The 16,932-nt window shown below is 33.6% G+C and overlaps 2 protein-coding genes and 1 long non-coding RNA gene across 3 annotated transcripts; 2 read left to right on the forward strand and 1 right to left on the reverse strand.

Moving 5' to 3' along the window:
- Positions 1–1,228: 1,228 nt before the first annotated feature.
- LOC128207606 (uncharacterized) lies at positions 1,229–1,830 on the forward strand. Its single transcript, XR_008256734.1, has 3 exons — positions 1,229–1,264; positions 1,502–1,578; positions 1,806–1,830. It is a non-coding gene; the product is annotated as an uncharacterized LOC128207606 (long non-coding RNA).
- Positions 1,831–1,897: 67 nt separating this feature from the next.
- Positions 1,898–3,002, forward strand: LOC128208655 (putative nuclease HARBI1). The gene is made up of 4 exons (XM_052912204.1): positions 1,898–1,923; positions 2,058–2,130; positions 2,425–2,606; positions 2,780–3,002. Exons 1-4 carry the CDS (start codon positions 1,898–1,900, stop codon positions 3,000–3,002), a joined length of 504 nt encoding a protein of 167 aa, XP_052768164.1.
- Positions 3,003–5,567: 2,565 nt separating this feature from the next.
- On the reverse strand, positions 5,568–10,380 carry LOC128209963 (uncharacterized). Its single transcript, XM_052914240.1, has 6 exons — positions 10,099–10,380; positions 9,657–9,723; positions 8,591–8,686; positions 7,415–7,502; positions 7,088–7,168; positions 5,568–6,690 (listed from the first exon to the last, which is right to left on the reverse strand). Exons 1-6 carry the CDS (start codon positions 10,224–10,226, stop codon positions 6,527–6,529), a joined length of 624 nt encoding a protein of 207 aa, XP_052770200.1. The 5' UTR covers positions 10,227–10,380; the 3' UTR covers positions 5,568–6,526.
- Between the last annotated feature and the right edge of the window lie 6,552 nt (positions 10,381–16,932).

The following is a 16,932-nucleotide window of genomic DNA, read 5'->3' on the forward strand; positions in this document are numbered from 1 at the left end:
TAAGGTAAAATATTGTAACTGACATAAGATAAGGAAGGAGATAGAACCGTTTTACTTTCGTCCGCCAATGATTTCTATCATGGTTCAAGTATTGTTTTATATTTAATGGGGGCGTATTATCAACGATCGTACGCGCAAATATTATCGTAAGTTTGTCGTACGTCAAATTTTCGATCGTAACCGCGTCTTACTAAGATTCGTAAACTTACGATTATCTTAACTGGTGCGTTAAAGTTACGACAGGTGAAACGCTCTCGTAAATTTCGTAAATATGGCGGCGTTGTTTGTTTTCGACCAAAGAAGAAGAAAACAACGCACCTTTAAGGATCGCATTTCATCCTTAGATCATCTGTCAGATGTGGAGGTTGTGGACCGATATAGACTCTCACGAATCGCCATTATTTATTTGGAAGATAACCTAAGAAATGACCTTTCACCTCCTACAAACAGGTCACAATCGGTATCGTCTATGACGAAGGTAAAACTGTACTGGTACTCTTAAAAAAAAGACCGTCAGTTATATCTATATAATTTATTCAAAATTTCATTGAGTGCTTGAATTAACTCAATGCTTTGATATAAGTATTATAAATGATGTATCAAAGTAGAGCAATATAAAGATACAGGTAGCATGTACTGTACTGTATGTATATGAGCAATAAAACAAGTTTAATGAAGACATCAAAACGAAATGAGAATGACACAGCATTTTAAATAAACCTTTGCAAAAACCACATACCTTCATTGTCCATGTTATCCGATAATTGTGAAATATAGTAATAGTAAGAAGTAGAGTCCAGCAAACATCAGCAGGGCTCGCCACAAAAAAATGAAATGCACCGTAAATCCTTCAAACATGTAAATATTTACAGCCATAAAGTTCCAGATAAAATGAGGTCAATAACAATGACGTCATGTATTGAGAATCATCGATAGCCTATTTCAGTAATCATACACTATAGTCTTTTTTAATAAGGTATTGGAAAAATACATTTCATATAAAGCAGACGTACTAAACAAGTTAGTGAAAAAAGGGGTTGAACGTAAATATGTATTGCTACGAAAAGCTCTTTTTAAAATTTAATATTTCTGTAAAAATGCAAACTACTTAATTTATGTAACAGGTGCTGGTTGGGCTTAGAGTTCTGTCTAAAGGAAATTTATTATCAGAGGTAGCCGACCTGCACGGCATATCGAAGCAAACAGCGTCAAGGGTGTTGCATAAGTTTGTAGACGCTGTAAATCGAAATATTGACAATATAAGGTAAGGTACTTAAATGATATAACTCAATCATTGTGTTATTTGTGTGCAATACCCCCCCCCCACCTTTCTTCGTCTATTTTTGTTTTTGTCCCTTGTCGTATACCTTAAATTACGAAGCGCGTTATATATATATATATGCCATCATACTAGTAAAATGCACAATGCAGTGTGGATGGACCTTAAACATCACAGGTTTTGAGTTTAACGCAGTAGTAATGAAACACTTTCTTTTGCCAGATTTCCAAGAACACAACAAGAATTGGCAGAAGCAAAACTTGGCTTCTACAAAAGATGCAAAATTGCCAATATCGTAGGTAGGCAATACGTATAAGTAATGACTATATGACTTCATTCATACTAACTGATGGGTTGAAAGTTCGTATTTTTAATAGTAGTATTTCGTACTCATTTATATTTAAATGAAACAGGAACTTATTTCAATAATTTGAATTGAAATTGAAAAATGGTCCGACGGGAAAAGGTAATTCTCTGATGAAAGGTGCACACCAATCTGTTATTTACTTGATGTATTTTAATATAGGTGCAGTCGACGGAACACTCGTCCCTATCATTGCTTCGAAAGACAGTGGCGAAGCCTACATATGCCGGAAAGGATTCCATGCTATAAATGTGATGGCTACATGTAGCCACGACAGAAGGTAAATCGTTTTATTTGATTATTACCTATATATCTAGGTAATGAGATCATCTATCGGCATTCTGTAATTGTCGACCTTAATATTTAATCATTACATTTTGAGATCGTTTTAGCCCTTTTCCTATTATATATTAGGTTCATCGACATTGTCGCCAAGTGGCCAGGGTCGCAGCATGATTCTTCCGTCATGAACACCTCGTTGTTGAAGGTAATGGCTATATGACTGAATACGTAAGCCATGTATTATATACAAGAGTTCTGCTGGCATTTGTTTATCTATTTGGAAACCCTTGGAAAAACAATTAGAATCATGATAGGTCCATGCATCAAAACTAAGAACTTTTCTTTCGACTACTGTACTTGTTTATCCTTTAAATATTAACCAACCTCAAACTTTTAGGTGCACATATTTTGACAGTTTACGTGACACACGTTATTTTCTGCTTAGAAATGCAAGACATACTGATTTTTAAAACCACTTCTTGTCCATTATCTAACACAGGAACACATGGAGAGTGAGAGGCCAGGGATGCTGCTGGCTGATAGCGGTTATCCACTCACTACCAGCCTGCTAACTCCGCTTGCTAATCCCGTAACGCCTGCTGAAGCAAGATATAACAACGCGCAGAGCAAGGGAAGGATGGTTATCGAGCAGAGTTTTGGAATCCTGAAAGGAAGGTTTCGGTGGGTTATCTCAATCCTTCCACCATATTCCCCATCGAACACAGACTTTATAGTTGAACCTTATTTTAGAATTGAACACTCTTCATGTTTACTCGCCCATCTACTAATGCATTTTAATCGACACTGTTTCTTGTTACGATCCGTAACATCACCATTATATTTACAATTTACAGATGTCTCCACAAAACTGGCGGTGTGTTGAGTTACAGTCCCGAAAAGTCGTGTGCAATTTTTATGGCATGTGCCAGGTTGCACAATATGTGTTTGGATTGGGGTCTGACACTGGACGATGCCCAAGTAGTGGACCCAGGCCAAGATGCTATGGAGGCCCGGATGGGACAACCATGCTTGCAGGTGCAAGAACTGCGACGACGAGTTGTGAACACTTTTGTATGAAATTGAACGTAGTTTGTTTGTTCCATTTCCTTTAATTTAAATAGTTTGTGATCGCTTTGTGTTAATACATGATGCAAAGTATAATACAAATGAATGTGTGCACTTACTAAGTGATGTAAAAGTAAACAACAAATATACAGTATTGTGACCTTTACCTGGAAGTTATTGGTTGGAAATGGACTGAACATGTTGCCCTGATTAACAGAGTGATCATTTTGTACAAGTATTACAATTAACTGTTATTCAAGTCATATATGTTATTTATGCAATTGATATGAATTGTCAAAATGGAACAAAGAACAAAGAAATGCCAAAACAAATCATTCGTTTTCCAAAGTCCCTTTTTAATGCTGGCATATCCGCAATGTTAACACATTTGTAAACATACAACAAGACGGCGTTTTAAAACAACGCATTAAAGCCATATTTTTTATTCCACCATGCAATTTTGCAAACCTAAGATTTGAGATAATTTGCTAATTATTTAACAAATAGGATCAATTTTCATACTTATCAGAGATGTGTTCATTCAAATAACCTTAAAGCGTTTAAATGTATGAAATTGGGAGAATATTTCTTCATTTTCTTAAAGCTGCACTCTCACAGATTTACCGTATTTTACTTCTTTATTTTTGTTTTGGTATTTAAATGAACAATTTGTTTGCTTATATCTGTATTCCAGTAATGTAACAATGATGACAAACAATCAGCTTGGTTTCATAAATCCTGTTTTATGGCTAAAAGCGTTACTTACAGTTAAAGGAGAATGCATTAATTTAAACATATTTTTTAAACTTAATTACAAAAATCTGCGATCTGATTTCTTTATCAGCCGTCTTATAGCATTGGTTTCCTTGCATTTTCGCATAAATTTGCTTGTTCCAAAACAGAAAATGAAATTAATTGTCAAATGATTCAATCTGTGAGAGTGCAGCTTTGAGGTTTTACATAAATACCTAGTTTTTACCCAAGTTCCTATTCTAATCAGGTGCAGGAAAAATTCGGCTTTAAATTATGACATAAACATAACAACATAAAAATATCACATATTTTTTTACGAGCAATTTAAGGGCTATTTATTGATAGTATATACCCCATGGATGGGGGCACCCTTATTAAATACACCACCCTCCTACAGAAGCAAATTTGGGATTCAAATTAGCAAAACAAACACGCACCCATACACTTTTTAAATAATTGCCCCCCCCCCCCCCCCCAGTTTTATATGTTTTACTGGGGTAGCCCTAAATAAAACCTCTTTATCACAACAAATATACAATTATGTCAACAACTTAGACTATCACAGTAGCATTATGCAAAAGTGCAGTACATTGGAAATTGTAACAGGTAAATGGGATAAGAACTAAAAGACATTAAGATATTTATGATATCACCCATATGTCATTTTAACCATAATAACAAATCAATTATGCACAACATTACAAACAGAACATCATACAACATAATTATGGCAACAGAATGGCACACTGCAACAATGTGCATTTCCTGATGTCTCAATGAATAACATTCAATAACTTACACAAATCAAAAACCTTAAAAGCTCAACTAATTAACCTTAAAAGCTCAACTAATTAACCTTAAAAGCTCAACTAATTATTCTTTCATCTATACATTTCTATTGATACAATACAATGCCGTTCAATATCATTTCTGCTTTGTACATATCCTTCAATTAATAATGCCTAACTTGCCAAAAAAGTGTTTTTCTAGTTTATATTTGATTGCAAAACGTTCAGTCAATAAACACAGTGTTGTAAACAGAACAATTTATTTCACAACTGCAATTCAATATAACAATTATGTCAGAATAATACACCCATTTTATACAGGGAGTTCATAACAGTTTTAGTTTTATAGCATTACCTTTGCTAAGAACATCATAGGCAAATATAATATTGCACCAACACATAAACAAGTAAATGCATCTGGGCCCAAAAACTGACTTTCACTTCGAGGAATAAGTTAAATTCTACACTTTTGAGGAAACACCCATTCAGTTTCAATTACATCCGAATTTGGCACTAAGCCTAAACTTTGTACAAAAGAGTGTAGGTTCAGGCTTTTTATCATACAACACATACAAAGAATTAAGAGTACATACAGACAAAACTAAAGTAACTTTAAATGCCTCTCCTTGTAATCAACTGTACATTTGATGTTTCAGAACATCACTTCCAATGGTTATATAAATATTTCATTGACGTCACTTACGAAATTATGTAACGCCCACAGGCATATGATAAAAACATGCTTGTTTTAGTGTAAGATGGCAATATATTTAACCTCATGAAAACATAAAATATAGTTTTTAGTGCCCACTTGGTGGAATTTATTACAATGTTAAACTAAAATAAACAAATTAATAATCTTTTATATACATGGCAAATTTCTCTTCAGGGACATAAGTTCAAATCTTAGATGAAGGCAGTAAGTTACACAAACACTATCACATCACATTGCAATTCACATATCATAAAGTTTACTCTTAAACAGCTGGCCCCAATATCTCAAAACATCTTATGAAGCATAACAGGTGTACGAAGCTTATTTTTTTTATGCCAAAATACATACTGTAACTGAATTTTGATAAATGAAAGAGTTAATTGTGATAACCATAAACATAATTCCCATTCAAAGTCTAAAGTCTCTTAAAGCCGTCGTAAGACAGCGCGCTCGTCTACGTCGCTTTGACTTAGAATACAATAACGTATAAAAATACCAAGTTTGGTCTCTTTATGTCAAACCTAACTGAAATTATTCGATACATAAGGTGACTTTGATGCTGCCCTTCCACCAGCCCGCCAAAACAATGACGCAAGTCATTCAAATAACTTGATTTCCCATTATGAAAATGTGGTTAAGAATATACAAATATGTCTTTAAAAGGAAGTTAATTTTTCTTTTTAAATTCAAGGGCCATAATTTGTATTTAGGCTTAAAAATGAGTTATGTTTCTTGGTGTAATATGGTCGTAAATAATTTTGCCCAAAACTTTAACCCAAGTCAATCAGGGGCCATAACTTGTATTAAGGATATGGAGTTATGTAACCTCATTGGCTGATGGTCCTGAACAATTGTGTGAAGTATTAAGTCAATTGAATGAAGGGTATAGAAGTTATTAAACAATATCCCAACCTGCCCTAAAACTTTAACCTAAGTTCCATAGTCAATCAGAGGCCATAATTTGTATAAAGGATAATATGGAGTTATCTAACCTCATTATGTGATGGCTCTGAACATCTGTGCGAAGCATTAAGTCAATTGAATGAATGGTATTGGAGTTTTAAGTGAAAATCCCAACTTGCCCTAAAACTTTAACCTGCCCTAAAACTTTAACCTAAGTCAATCAGAGCCATAACTTGTATTTAGGATAATATGGAGTTATGTAACCTCATTGATTGAAAAAGTGTTGAGAAATTGTGGCCAGTTGAATAATATAACTTAACACATTTTCAATGAGTCTAAGAAACCGATACAGAATTTTATATGAATGTTTTCTTAAATTAATATTCAAAATGTAGAAGGTCAACGGATTTTTCTTTTTGGTATTCTAACATTTTCTTCAATGTAGAATCTATTGATGACAGAATACTGTTTTGTTGCTCCTGGGCCATCACCATTCGCAGTTGAAGATTTGATGTGGAACCCCCTGTTGCATCACAAGAAGCTGAAATTAGAAAAAAAACAACATTAAATAAAGATGGTCTAATTAAATGGGTAAGACATTAAAAGAATCAAGAAGAAGTTAAATACTTAAACAACATCGGTGCTCACTCAGCTTTAAGAAATTTTATTTATGACACAATTTACAAAATTATCTTTGTATTAGTTTTAAACATAGAGAATGACAACAAAAGCAGGTTATAGTTTCATGCTGGAGACTGATTTGACATAGTTACTTTCTTAAATTTTCATTGATACAATTCTGGGGAAATCACCTTGTGTAAAGATCAATCTGTTTATTTATAATGCTCAAATCATTTTATTAGAATGATAAAAACAGATTTCCATCAAATATATTATATGTCTATAAACCGTAATGGAATATCATGAAAAAAACTCACAAAACTTTACTGATGATGAGCGGTCTTTCACATTAGCTGCTGCTCCCTGGATCATGTCTTTTTCTTCTTCTTCTTCTTCTTCTAGAAAAAGAAATAACAAATGGTAATTTAAATGTATAGTATAATTGAATTTGTATGATATAACATGACTTGCCATTTTTTAAAACAAGTATGAAGAAATGGAAAACTTTGGAAGCAAACCTGTGGCATGTTTTATAATTTTGTGGTAGTTATACGACACATATATTTGATATAATGCAATGACATTAAACGCAGAATGTTAACTAGGGTCCCTTCATTAAATTTGGTTTAAATATACGGCACTACCTTTATTCGATTCCTGGATTGAAGAAACCCCGCACTGCACGCCTCCAGGAATGCCATCAACTGACACCTTTAGAATGGTTGTCAATACCTGAAAGGTTTTTAAATGTAAGAAATACCACTACAAAAAAATAACAATTATCTTTATGAAACATATGCACTTATATTCAAACAACAAACTTTTAATTGCATTGTAAAGCAAATTGTTAAAAAGAAAAGAACTGTTTCAAATATAATATATTTTATATATTCTAATTCAGCAAAACAATATCACACAATTGGCTTAATCATAATTGGAACATTTACTGATGGTGCTTCAGTCATTGAAACTAGACTTTTGGATTGACAAACCCAAATTCAAACTGATATTGCTTGGCATCTTTTTTTTTTTTTTAACAAGCCCTGCTAGATAAAATTCAGAATTTGAGAAAACTCGAAAGACATTTTGCTGTTGTAGGGCTTGTGTTAATTTCAACCACTGGTGCTCATGTAATGAATAATATATTGCGATATAATTATGTCATCTCTTTATTTTATTACTTAGATTAATATAAGTAACAGTTAATTTAATTTTACTAAATCATGCATAATTGTTTGTGAACGCAGCATCATACCAGATAGGACATCATTAGAATTGATTCTCAACTCTGTTTGATATGGAAGTGAGGCTGGGATATATATTGAAGGAAAAAAAAATATACACAGTTATCCCGATATTTAAAAGACAGAAAAATATAGCTCTTTTTTCGCTGATAATTCTGCATGAACCATAACAAGAGAGCCATAATGGCCCTAAATCGCTCACCTGAGAGTTTAACCTTTGTAATCAATATAGCTTGATATTTGTTCAAAGAATATTGAAAAACAAACTGATCAAACATGTGAAGTTTCATTGAATTTGGGTAGGTAGTTTCAGAGGATAAGTTTTTTAAGCAATTGTTGACGGACGGACTGACTGACAGACTGACGCCGGACAAAAACCGATCACAATAGCTCACATTGAGCACTTCGTGCTCTGGTGAGCTGAAAATACATAGGATAAGCTTCATTTCAGTATAGCAATACACTTCCAATAAATTTAAAATGGATCTTCAGTTTAATAGCAAGCACTTTTGCATAGGATTGATTCATATGTTAACAGATAACGTTTTGTTTATTGTGGGTGATTATTATAATAACCATTTCCTCCCAAGAATCCAGATTTATAGTCTTCAACCCATTTCCTGTCTGCCTGCTTTCTGTCCGTTCTTGCTGCGCCTTCCTCTTTACATTGCTCTGTAATTTAACAAACAATAACATATATGATAGTGTATATTATGGCAAAGTAAACAAAACACTTAACATCATATCAAATTAGTATGAAATAACACCTGGAAATATTATGCAGAACAAACAAATAATTTGATAGAATATTTAAATCAAGTAAATAAAGCAAAAGAAACTTAGATATGATATAGATTTAAGGAAAGCATCTATACAATATTATACTAGTTGACTTGTTAAAGCTGCACTCACAGATCTATATATGTTTAATGTTATGCACCAGTCAATTGTACCCCCAGATCCACGGGTATACCAGGGATATCCGTGGAAATTGGCCGTGATTTTACATTCCAAGTGGCCCTGAGTAGTTTTGTCTTTGCGCCAAAATTAACAGGGAATGGGCCTGTCTTAAGTCAGGGATGCGGTGACATTTGACGGTGATTTTACCAGCAGTTTGTCTCCGGCGGGGATTTCACCTCGGGTTGGCTGGACCAAAAAAGTCCCCGCTATCCCCCTGGCCTGGGGGGGGGGTCCGTTGTTACAATTGACTGGTTTATTATGTCTTAAACTGTTACTAACGCGTAAAGAAAAATGCATAAAACATCAATTTTCAATCTCACAAAAAACTGCGATCAATTCTTTTAGCAGCAGTCTTATATAACTCCATGCATTTTTGCAAAAATCAGCCCATTCCAAGACAAAAATTGTGAGAGTGCAGCTTTAATATATGGTTTCCTTTTACTTCATTGTTACTTTTAGAGAATGTTTTGTTGTTAATAAAATACCCATTCTTATAGTTTTAGGATATTGCTTAATTTCAGTCCAATATCCAGTAAATAAGACACACTGCAAGTCTAATGAAACCAAAATACCCTCATGTTTTTCATCTGAGTTGTAACAAGCTGTCTGCTGCACATGATGAATTATATTGAAAACATAATTTTCTTTAGCATATCACCTGTTATATTACTTTATCTAGTACCTTCATATCAGTCCACTTCTTTTTAACCTCAGGGGCGACTCTGGAGTTTCCCCCGATACTGTTCACCCTGCAAAACAAATTTAATGAATTGAATATGTATATATTAATCATGAACATTTTGTGAGTATGAAATAAATGTGCTAATATATTAAATAATTATGCCTAGGGTATATCTCCCATTCTCAACAACAAAAACAGCAATTCAATCAACATATACAGTATCGACTTTTAATCTTCAGTTAAAAAAAAAAACAAAACCCAATTTTAATTTAGTAATTTATTTAATACAAATCCACTAAGGAAAATAAAACTTGTTTATGACTAGTCAGAACAGATACTAGCCTTAACATATCCATATACATTTTAATATATGTACAGGTGTCGATAAACAGATTCACAACTACTGACACAAGAAAGTTAACAAATAAACAAAAGGAAAAACCTGTCAGCCACTTCTCCCCAGTTCATTTTGAGTGTGTTTGTACTGGCCCGGCATAGCTCTATAAGCGTATTTCTTTCTTCTAGCGTCCAGTTTGGCTCCCGTTTCTTTTCTTTTCCGCTTAAAGACATCCTCTGACAGAACTTTTACAACTTGTTTACGTCCAAGTGAAAACTGACAGCAGACACCAAACATCAGATAAAATACCTCCGTTTGAAGAGCTCGCTTTAACTGCGCATGCGTACGATTATCGTAAGGTTACGAAATACTGATATACTTGCGACAGGCTTGATAAGACGCTCGTAGCTAAAATCGTAAACCTGTCGTAAACACTTACGATACGATTTTTCGTACGATCGTTGATAATACGCACCCATTATTCGCAGAATCCGCCTGCAATCTTTAACAGCAGTACACCGTCTCTGTACATTCAAAAACATTCAAATGCATTATTTCTTAAATAAGATAACTATTAGAAGCCTTGCAATGGAAATATATTTTGTATTTCAATATATTTATTTTTTTAAGAAACATAAACTTCTCTCAAGATGGGTTTTAACAGGAAGTAAAACTCAGATATGAAAATAGATATATATAATTTTTCAACAAAAATTGTAAAATTAACATGGCAATATAAATTAAGACACAGTTTTAAATTAATAAATATGAATTAATAAAGTCACCTTAACCTCATTATATGATAAGGATATCACAAACAGAGTAATCATAAAGCTCTTATCATCATAAAATACTATGTATATAACAGTCGTTCATCTCAAACCAGGGTGAAAATGATCAAGTGTTTATTTTCACTGCAGCTAGAGTAAGATGATAAAGCAATTATTCACTAACATTTGTCACCCGTTCACCCAAAAACATATCCCGTATTAACACCGTAGCTCTTACTTTCACGCGATATTAACATTTAACAGATATAAAGTGGGTCAAAAGAGTCAGATTTCACTAGCTAGCTGTATATTGCCCCATTGTTCGACCCATCATCAGATGGTATGCTTACATTCGTACGTTTTAAATTATACACAAGACAGGGTTGCATATTTACTCTAAAAGTACAATAAATGTTCAAAGCCCAGAAAGCAGTGGTGATGATAAAGCTGCATGGTATCTGAATATAGGGACTTGATTATGACATTATTACACATTAAAGCCACTGCAAAATCAAAGTCGCAGAACACCTGAACCAAATCATGTTAATAACATATGCCTGTATTATTCTCATGCGACTGTATCTAAAACCCGCGTGGTAGATAGCATGGTTTGTCGGTCAATCGTCTTGTTTTGTAAGACGATTCAAAAGATGTTTTCATCATTTCAAGGAACTCGATAGCTTTCCTTGTGATTTTAAGAAATATGAATATTTTTCTTTCTGTGAACGACAAGACTGTAAAGTATTATGTTTTCGAAAACATATGTACCTGACACAGATTCGGGTCACGCTTTAATATAATGAAAGTATATCTATACTATCTAGCTGGCATAAACACAGCTATAATACAAAAACCCAGAATACTACAGCAGGTATAAAAAGTATGAATTATAAACACGGATATTTTGAATATAAGTTTAAATGGCTTGTTTAAAGTCCCATAGCCACGTAGGATTCAGTAATAATATAAAACAATTAAAGTGGGTTTATAACTTTGATAGAGTCTTAAATATTGCCTTAATTATTGAGGTCCACACAATGCTTTATAATAAATGTATGGGAAAACCAACGACCTTAGTATAGGCTGATTAGTGAGCGGAGCATAGCATCAACGTTGTTAAGTGGAAAAATGCACATAGGTACTGCATCATATGTTTGTAAAATACACTTTTGTGCACTCTAAATTTAAGTTTGGCCAATCATTAGGAGTGTTTATACTAAGGTAATAAAGGCAGGAACCCTTTAGCAAAGTTAAATCGATGTATGCTCAAATATCGTCTTTGAAGACGTGTTTGGTTGATTTACATAATCACATGAGGTTAATGATGTATGAACAAGATGTCAAATCTTTTATACAATGCATCGTAGTCCATAAGGTCTAGTGGTTCAGGTGATTTATTTTCTGTTTTGTTTTTTTTTGTATTGGCGTGGTTTCCGATTAATACCAAAGTATGTTTTATACAATGACTTTATTTTTCTGCAATTTCGATAATTTAGAGTAAAATAAAGATAACGTTAGTGTTTTCAGATGCACTTCCGGTAAACAAAATATTTCTAATGAAAAAAAAATGCAAATCATTATTATATAAGGCAAGTAAGAATTTAAGTTATTCAGAAAGTCAGGTGATATGCAAATTTCGTAATGGCGCTCTGCGCGCTATAATAATAATATACTTAGATTATACAATATTTGCTATATTTTGTAACTGCATGTTTATCTTTCTACGGGGTTAAATGTCAAAATTGTTAGAAGAAGCCATTTGGATACATACACATACAACACATAAAGTTTGCGTCACTAAAACATACTGGGACTTTAACAGTCGCCTCGTTTTGTAGGATGATTTACAGGATGTTTACGCAATTTCAAGAAACTTGATAGTTTTCCTTGTGCGATTGTAAGATATTTAAATCATTTTCTGAACGACAAGAGTGCAAATTATAATTGTAACAGGCTAATATTTGGCCTTCACACAGATGCAGATCACGTTTGCAACTTACTTTCTGAACTCAATAATTTTTGAAAAACAGCAATAATACAACTTCGATCTTAAATTAATACAACAGGTCTTACAAGGTAAACGGTATTTTATATCCAACAAAGGAAACAAAATGCTGGTAGGAACATAGATTAAACGGATTATTGAGTTAAATAAACTTTAAAGCATGTTTACTGATTGAGTACGCTTTAACTGAACAAAATATGTTTTTGCTGGTAGTCAAATACATTGAATTTATATTTTTAAGTTAGTTTTAAATAATATTTAGTTTAAATTAGGAAAATATTATTAACAATGAAAAATGTAGGTACGTAAAAAACAAAACAGCAGAGGTCGAGTTAAACAAAACGAAACCTCATATTCTTCTTAGGACGATGTTCGAAACAATTATAGCCTAATAAATGTTTTAATGGGTGCGTGTTATATCATATTTTAATAAATATTTACGTAATATAATGTTTGCAGAAAACCGTTTCAATATGGCTAACCAAAGCCAATACTAGCTAGCGAAGGAAATGTCCGGAAAGCCAGACTGACACGCTATATACGTTATAGATGGCGTGGAAAATGACGGGACATTCCGTTCGAAACATTGTCTTATCGCAATTTGAACTGGTGTGAAAAAGGACCGGATAGTCGGTTATATATTTTTCCCAAGGGAATACTAACTTACGATGTAAACTACAGGGCAGGCCGTCTGACACGTTTTCCATAGGCATTAATAGTGTGAGTTTGAAAGGGCGAGACAGGCGGTTCAACACGTGTTCTGGGCATTTGATGGATCTAACGAATACTTTATGACCATTACCTCCGACATTAATTCAAACTCAATTACGAATATCTTTAAATATAATTGAAATCTTCATCAAACTGAAACTCATTTGCTATAGCAGTACCTCCACTAGAATTCCATTTTGACATGATTTATCAACTACTTCTAATATGTCCAATTCTTTTTTTTACAAATCAAATCTAGCTGTATTCTGTTTGAAATTACCAAGGTGTTATGCGAGTGTAACAATTTGCTTGCTAGACTCACAAAAATGGTAACAGTAAAAGAAGTAAAAAGACTGAGAGATGTTACATTGTCATAACCAGCTTTTAAATCCTTGTGTGAAGACGTGTTTCAATACATCGACAAACTAAAGAACCGACCCCATTCAGCAGCATAGACTGCGCCATTTTACTATTAATAGATGAAAAAATACATTTGTGTGAAGATGACTAAACTATGTTGAGCGTTGGAGCATTTGAGAGCATGCGATACGTCATATACCGTGTTATATTCACACATTGGTACTTTTTTGGCAACTATCCACACTAAAGCTAATTTTACAGATGGTTTCTGTAATCGGCAAATTACCGAGACGCTTAAGTCAACCTGATACTTTTTTATCAACGCAGGCTTAGTATTTTTACTAATATTGTCTCAATAAGAAACGACCAGTTGGCAAAGTAGCAATAGATATATTTATAATATGGATTAATGCAGAGACTCGATTCAAAGCCTTATAATTTTAGTGCTGTATTGAAGTTCACTTTCTAAATTGTTTGCAAAATGATATTAGAGTAGTATAGAAGGATAAACGCTGTGAGATAATGGCTCCTTATGATTAACAATATCTTTTTCAGAGCCCCCAGAAGGAGAGCATTGACAGCGAACACTCTATATAATTGAAGTATTGTGCCATGGGTTACGGAATAAAACCCAAACACTTTGATTTTTAGATTTTGTGATGCCTGGGGAACCGACATTATGTTGGCTTAACTTGAAAAGGTTTTATGTAAAGAAAATGAAAATGTTATATATTTATAAAAAATAATAAAACTTGTCAAACAAGTGTGTCTCTTAATATCTGGACGGTAGATCGCATTAATATCATTTGGTTTCGTTCAAATTTTCTGCAGATGTAAATAAAATATTGTTTAGTTTCCTTATGACATATAACATACATGAACATACGAAAAATAAGTTCATATAAAAAGTGTGATATATTACTTTTATTAAGAGTCTTTCTTTTGAGAAGTTTATTATCATGCTAATGGATTTTTTGTTAAACTGTTTCGCCCTTTTTAAGTTTTATGTAGGCATCATACTGTCCGAAATAAGATACCAAATTGCCATACGAATAAGGAATTTCGAACTTCGCGCGAAGAAAGCCTCGATCGAACTTGGTCAAAAGCTAATCAAATGCAATGTCTAAAAAAGTCACACGATTTCAGCCGAACCAGACACGACGGCAAAACGCATGCCATATGTCGTACACTCATTAACAGCTTGAAACAAGGAGGGATTAACTGTGTGTACCATGTGTCCTTCTTCTCGCTCTGACCACACGAATTAATGATAACAATGACACCATTTGACCAGATACAATCACGATCAGATGTCGTACACTCATTAACAGCTTGAAACCAGGAGGGATAAACTGTGTGTACCATGTGTCCTTCTTTTCGCTCTGACCACACGAATTGATGATAACAATGACACGATTTGACCAGATACCATCACGATCAGATGTCGTACACTCATTAACAGCATGAACCCAGCAGGGATAAACTGTGTGTACCATGTGTCCTTCTTTTCGCTCTGACCACACGAATTAATGATAACAATGACACGATTTGACCAGATACCATCACGATGGCCTTCCGAGGGGAAAAATGAGCACACGAATTCAACACGACAGTTAACATGTGCAAAGTATTCGGGCAATATTTTGGCGTGCCAAATTTTTTTCAACCGCTATCAAATTTGCTGCCGGAGCTAGAGAAACTCCGCCGACGGTCATAAGATGGCTTAAGATGCCCTCACGAAAGCGCCGATGGTTTTACGATCCGAGCCGAATTTCAACGATTCATTAATCGTGTGTCTGAAGTCAATTTCGGGACAGTGTGATGTCAGCATCACCAAACAATATCAAACATATCCTTCTAAAACGCCTATGTTTAGGCAGATAAGAACATGAGTGCATCATAACTGAAAATAACAGACAATATGATAACTTAATCTATACAAATCTTTTCGTCACATAAACATGTGCCATGAAATAATAAAAAAAACCATTTCACACTTAAATGTAAACTTTGTTATGAAATAAATAGAGTTTCTGATTATCTGTCCTTGAACAAAATTATTCTTACGAAACAATTATTGCTATAATTTACGTTGTTTTAAATGCATTTTTTTTTTAATTATTACAATTCCATTAGCTGTTTTTTTAATAACGATGAACACATGAAATACTCAATTGTTCATCATCCAACATGAATTCAAATACTGATTTCAATAATGATAATTTAGTACGATGAATATAACTGTTTAAACTTGTAAAAGGATTCTTTGTTTTCGGTAATTTACCGATAAAGAGAGTCATTTGATTGACGTATATATTTATATATTTTGATGTTATAATTTTGAACCAAATTATCAGATTATATATATCAATAAAATCAAAAGTGAAAAACATTGTTTATTTCATTTTTAAATTAAATACAAGTCATACGTCATCTTTACTTTTAACATGGTTAGTGACAAAATAGAACACAACTATTGCTACAGTCACCAACTGACATTGCGATTCCTCGCTTTTCGCTCCCTTCCTGATACACAACAACTCGGTTAGTATATCTAAACTATATAATATAGAAAAACAAGACGTGATGCTATATAATACTGGAGACTGAGTTGAGAATAAGTATTGTGTAATTTATAATTAACAGCATGAACGTTTAACTGGAGTCGTGGTTTTACTTCTATTTCAATGGAGGTAAATCCGGACATGTGAAGCTGTTTTGTACGGGGCGGAACAATGTTGTTGAGTAATAAGTCGCCAAAGTGACTATGAATTGTCAGACAATAAGTCATTGACTTGTTTAAGCTTGAGATCTTATGTTATAATAAAGTAAAACTGCGGTATTTCGAACTAGCGGTCGTTCGAGAAATGGCGTTCCCTCGAGGTCGAAGCCTGGTCCCGAACAATTTTCCTTCTATTTTCATATTCAATATACATATGCTGCTTCGAAGCCTAAATATGTGGAGGAGTCGAGCAATATAGGCGATCCCAAGTACACAATACTTATGTAACCCTCGCTGCCCGGTCGGTGATGTGATGTTTGCACAACGCAATAATATTTTTTTATGTGTTTTATTTCTCAGATGTATAAATA

Source organism: Mya arenaria, chromosome 11, assembly GCF_026914265.1.
Source record: "Mya arenaria isolate MELC-2E11 chromosome 11, ASM2691426v1".
In the NCBI taxonomy this organism is placed as follows: domain Eukaryota; kingdom Metazoa; phylum Mollusca; class Bivalvia; order Myida; family Myidae; genus Mya; species Mya arenaria.

Coding starts and splice junctions, on each gene's coding strand:
- LOC128208655 (XM_052912204.1), top strand. CDS start 1,898: ATGGCTACATGTAGCCACGACAGAAG. Junction 2,131..2,424: donor TGAACACCTCGTTGTTGAAG/GTAATGGCTATA, acceptor TATCTAACACAG/GAACACATGGAGAGTGAGAG. Junction 2,607..2,779: donor ATCCTGAAAGGAAGGTTTCG/GTGGGTTATCTC, acceptor TACAATTTACAG/ATGTCTCCACAAAACTGGCG.
- LOC128209963 (XM_052914240.1), bottom strand. CDS start 10,226: ATGTCTTTAAGCGGAAAAGAAAAGAAACGGGAGCCAAACTGGACGCTA. Junction 9,724..10,098: donor TGGGGAGAAGTGGCTGACAG/GTTTTTCCTTTT, acceptor TTTGTTTTGCAG/GGTGAACAGTATCGGGGGAA. Junction 8,687..9,656: donor AGAAGTGGACTGATATGAAG/GTACTAGATAAA, acceptor GTTAAATTACAG/AGCAATGTAAAGAGGAAGGC.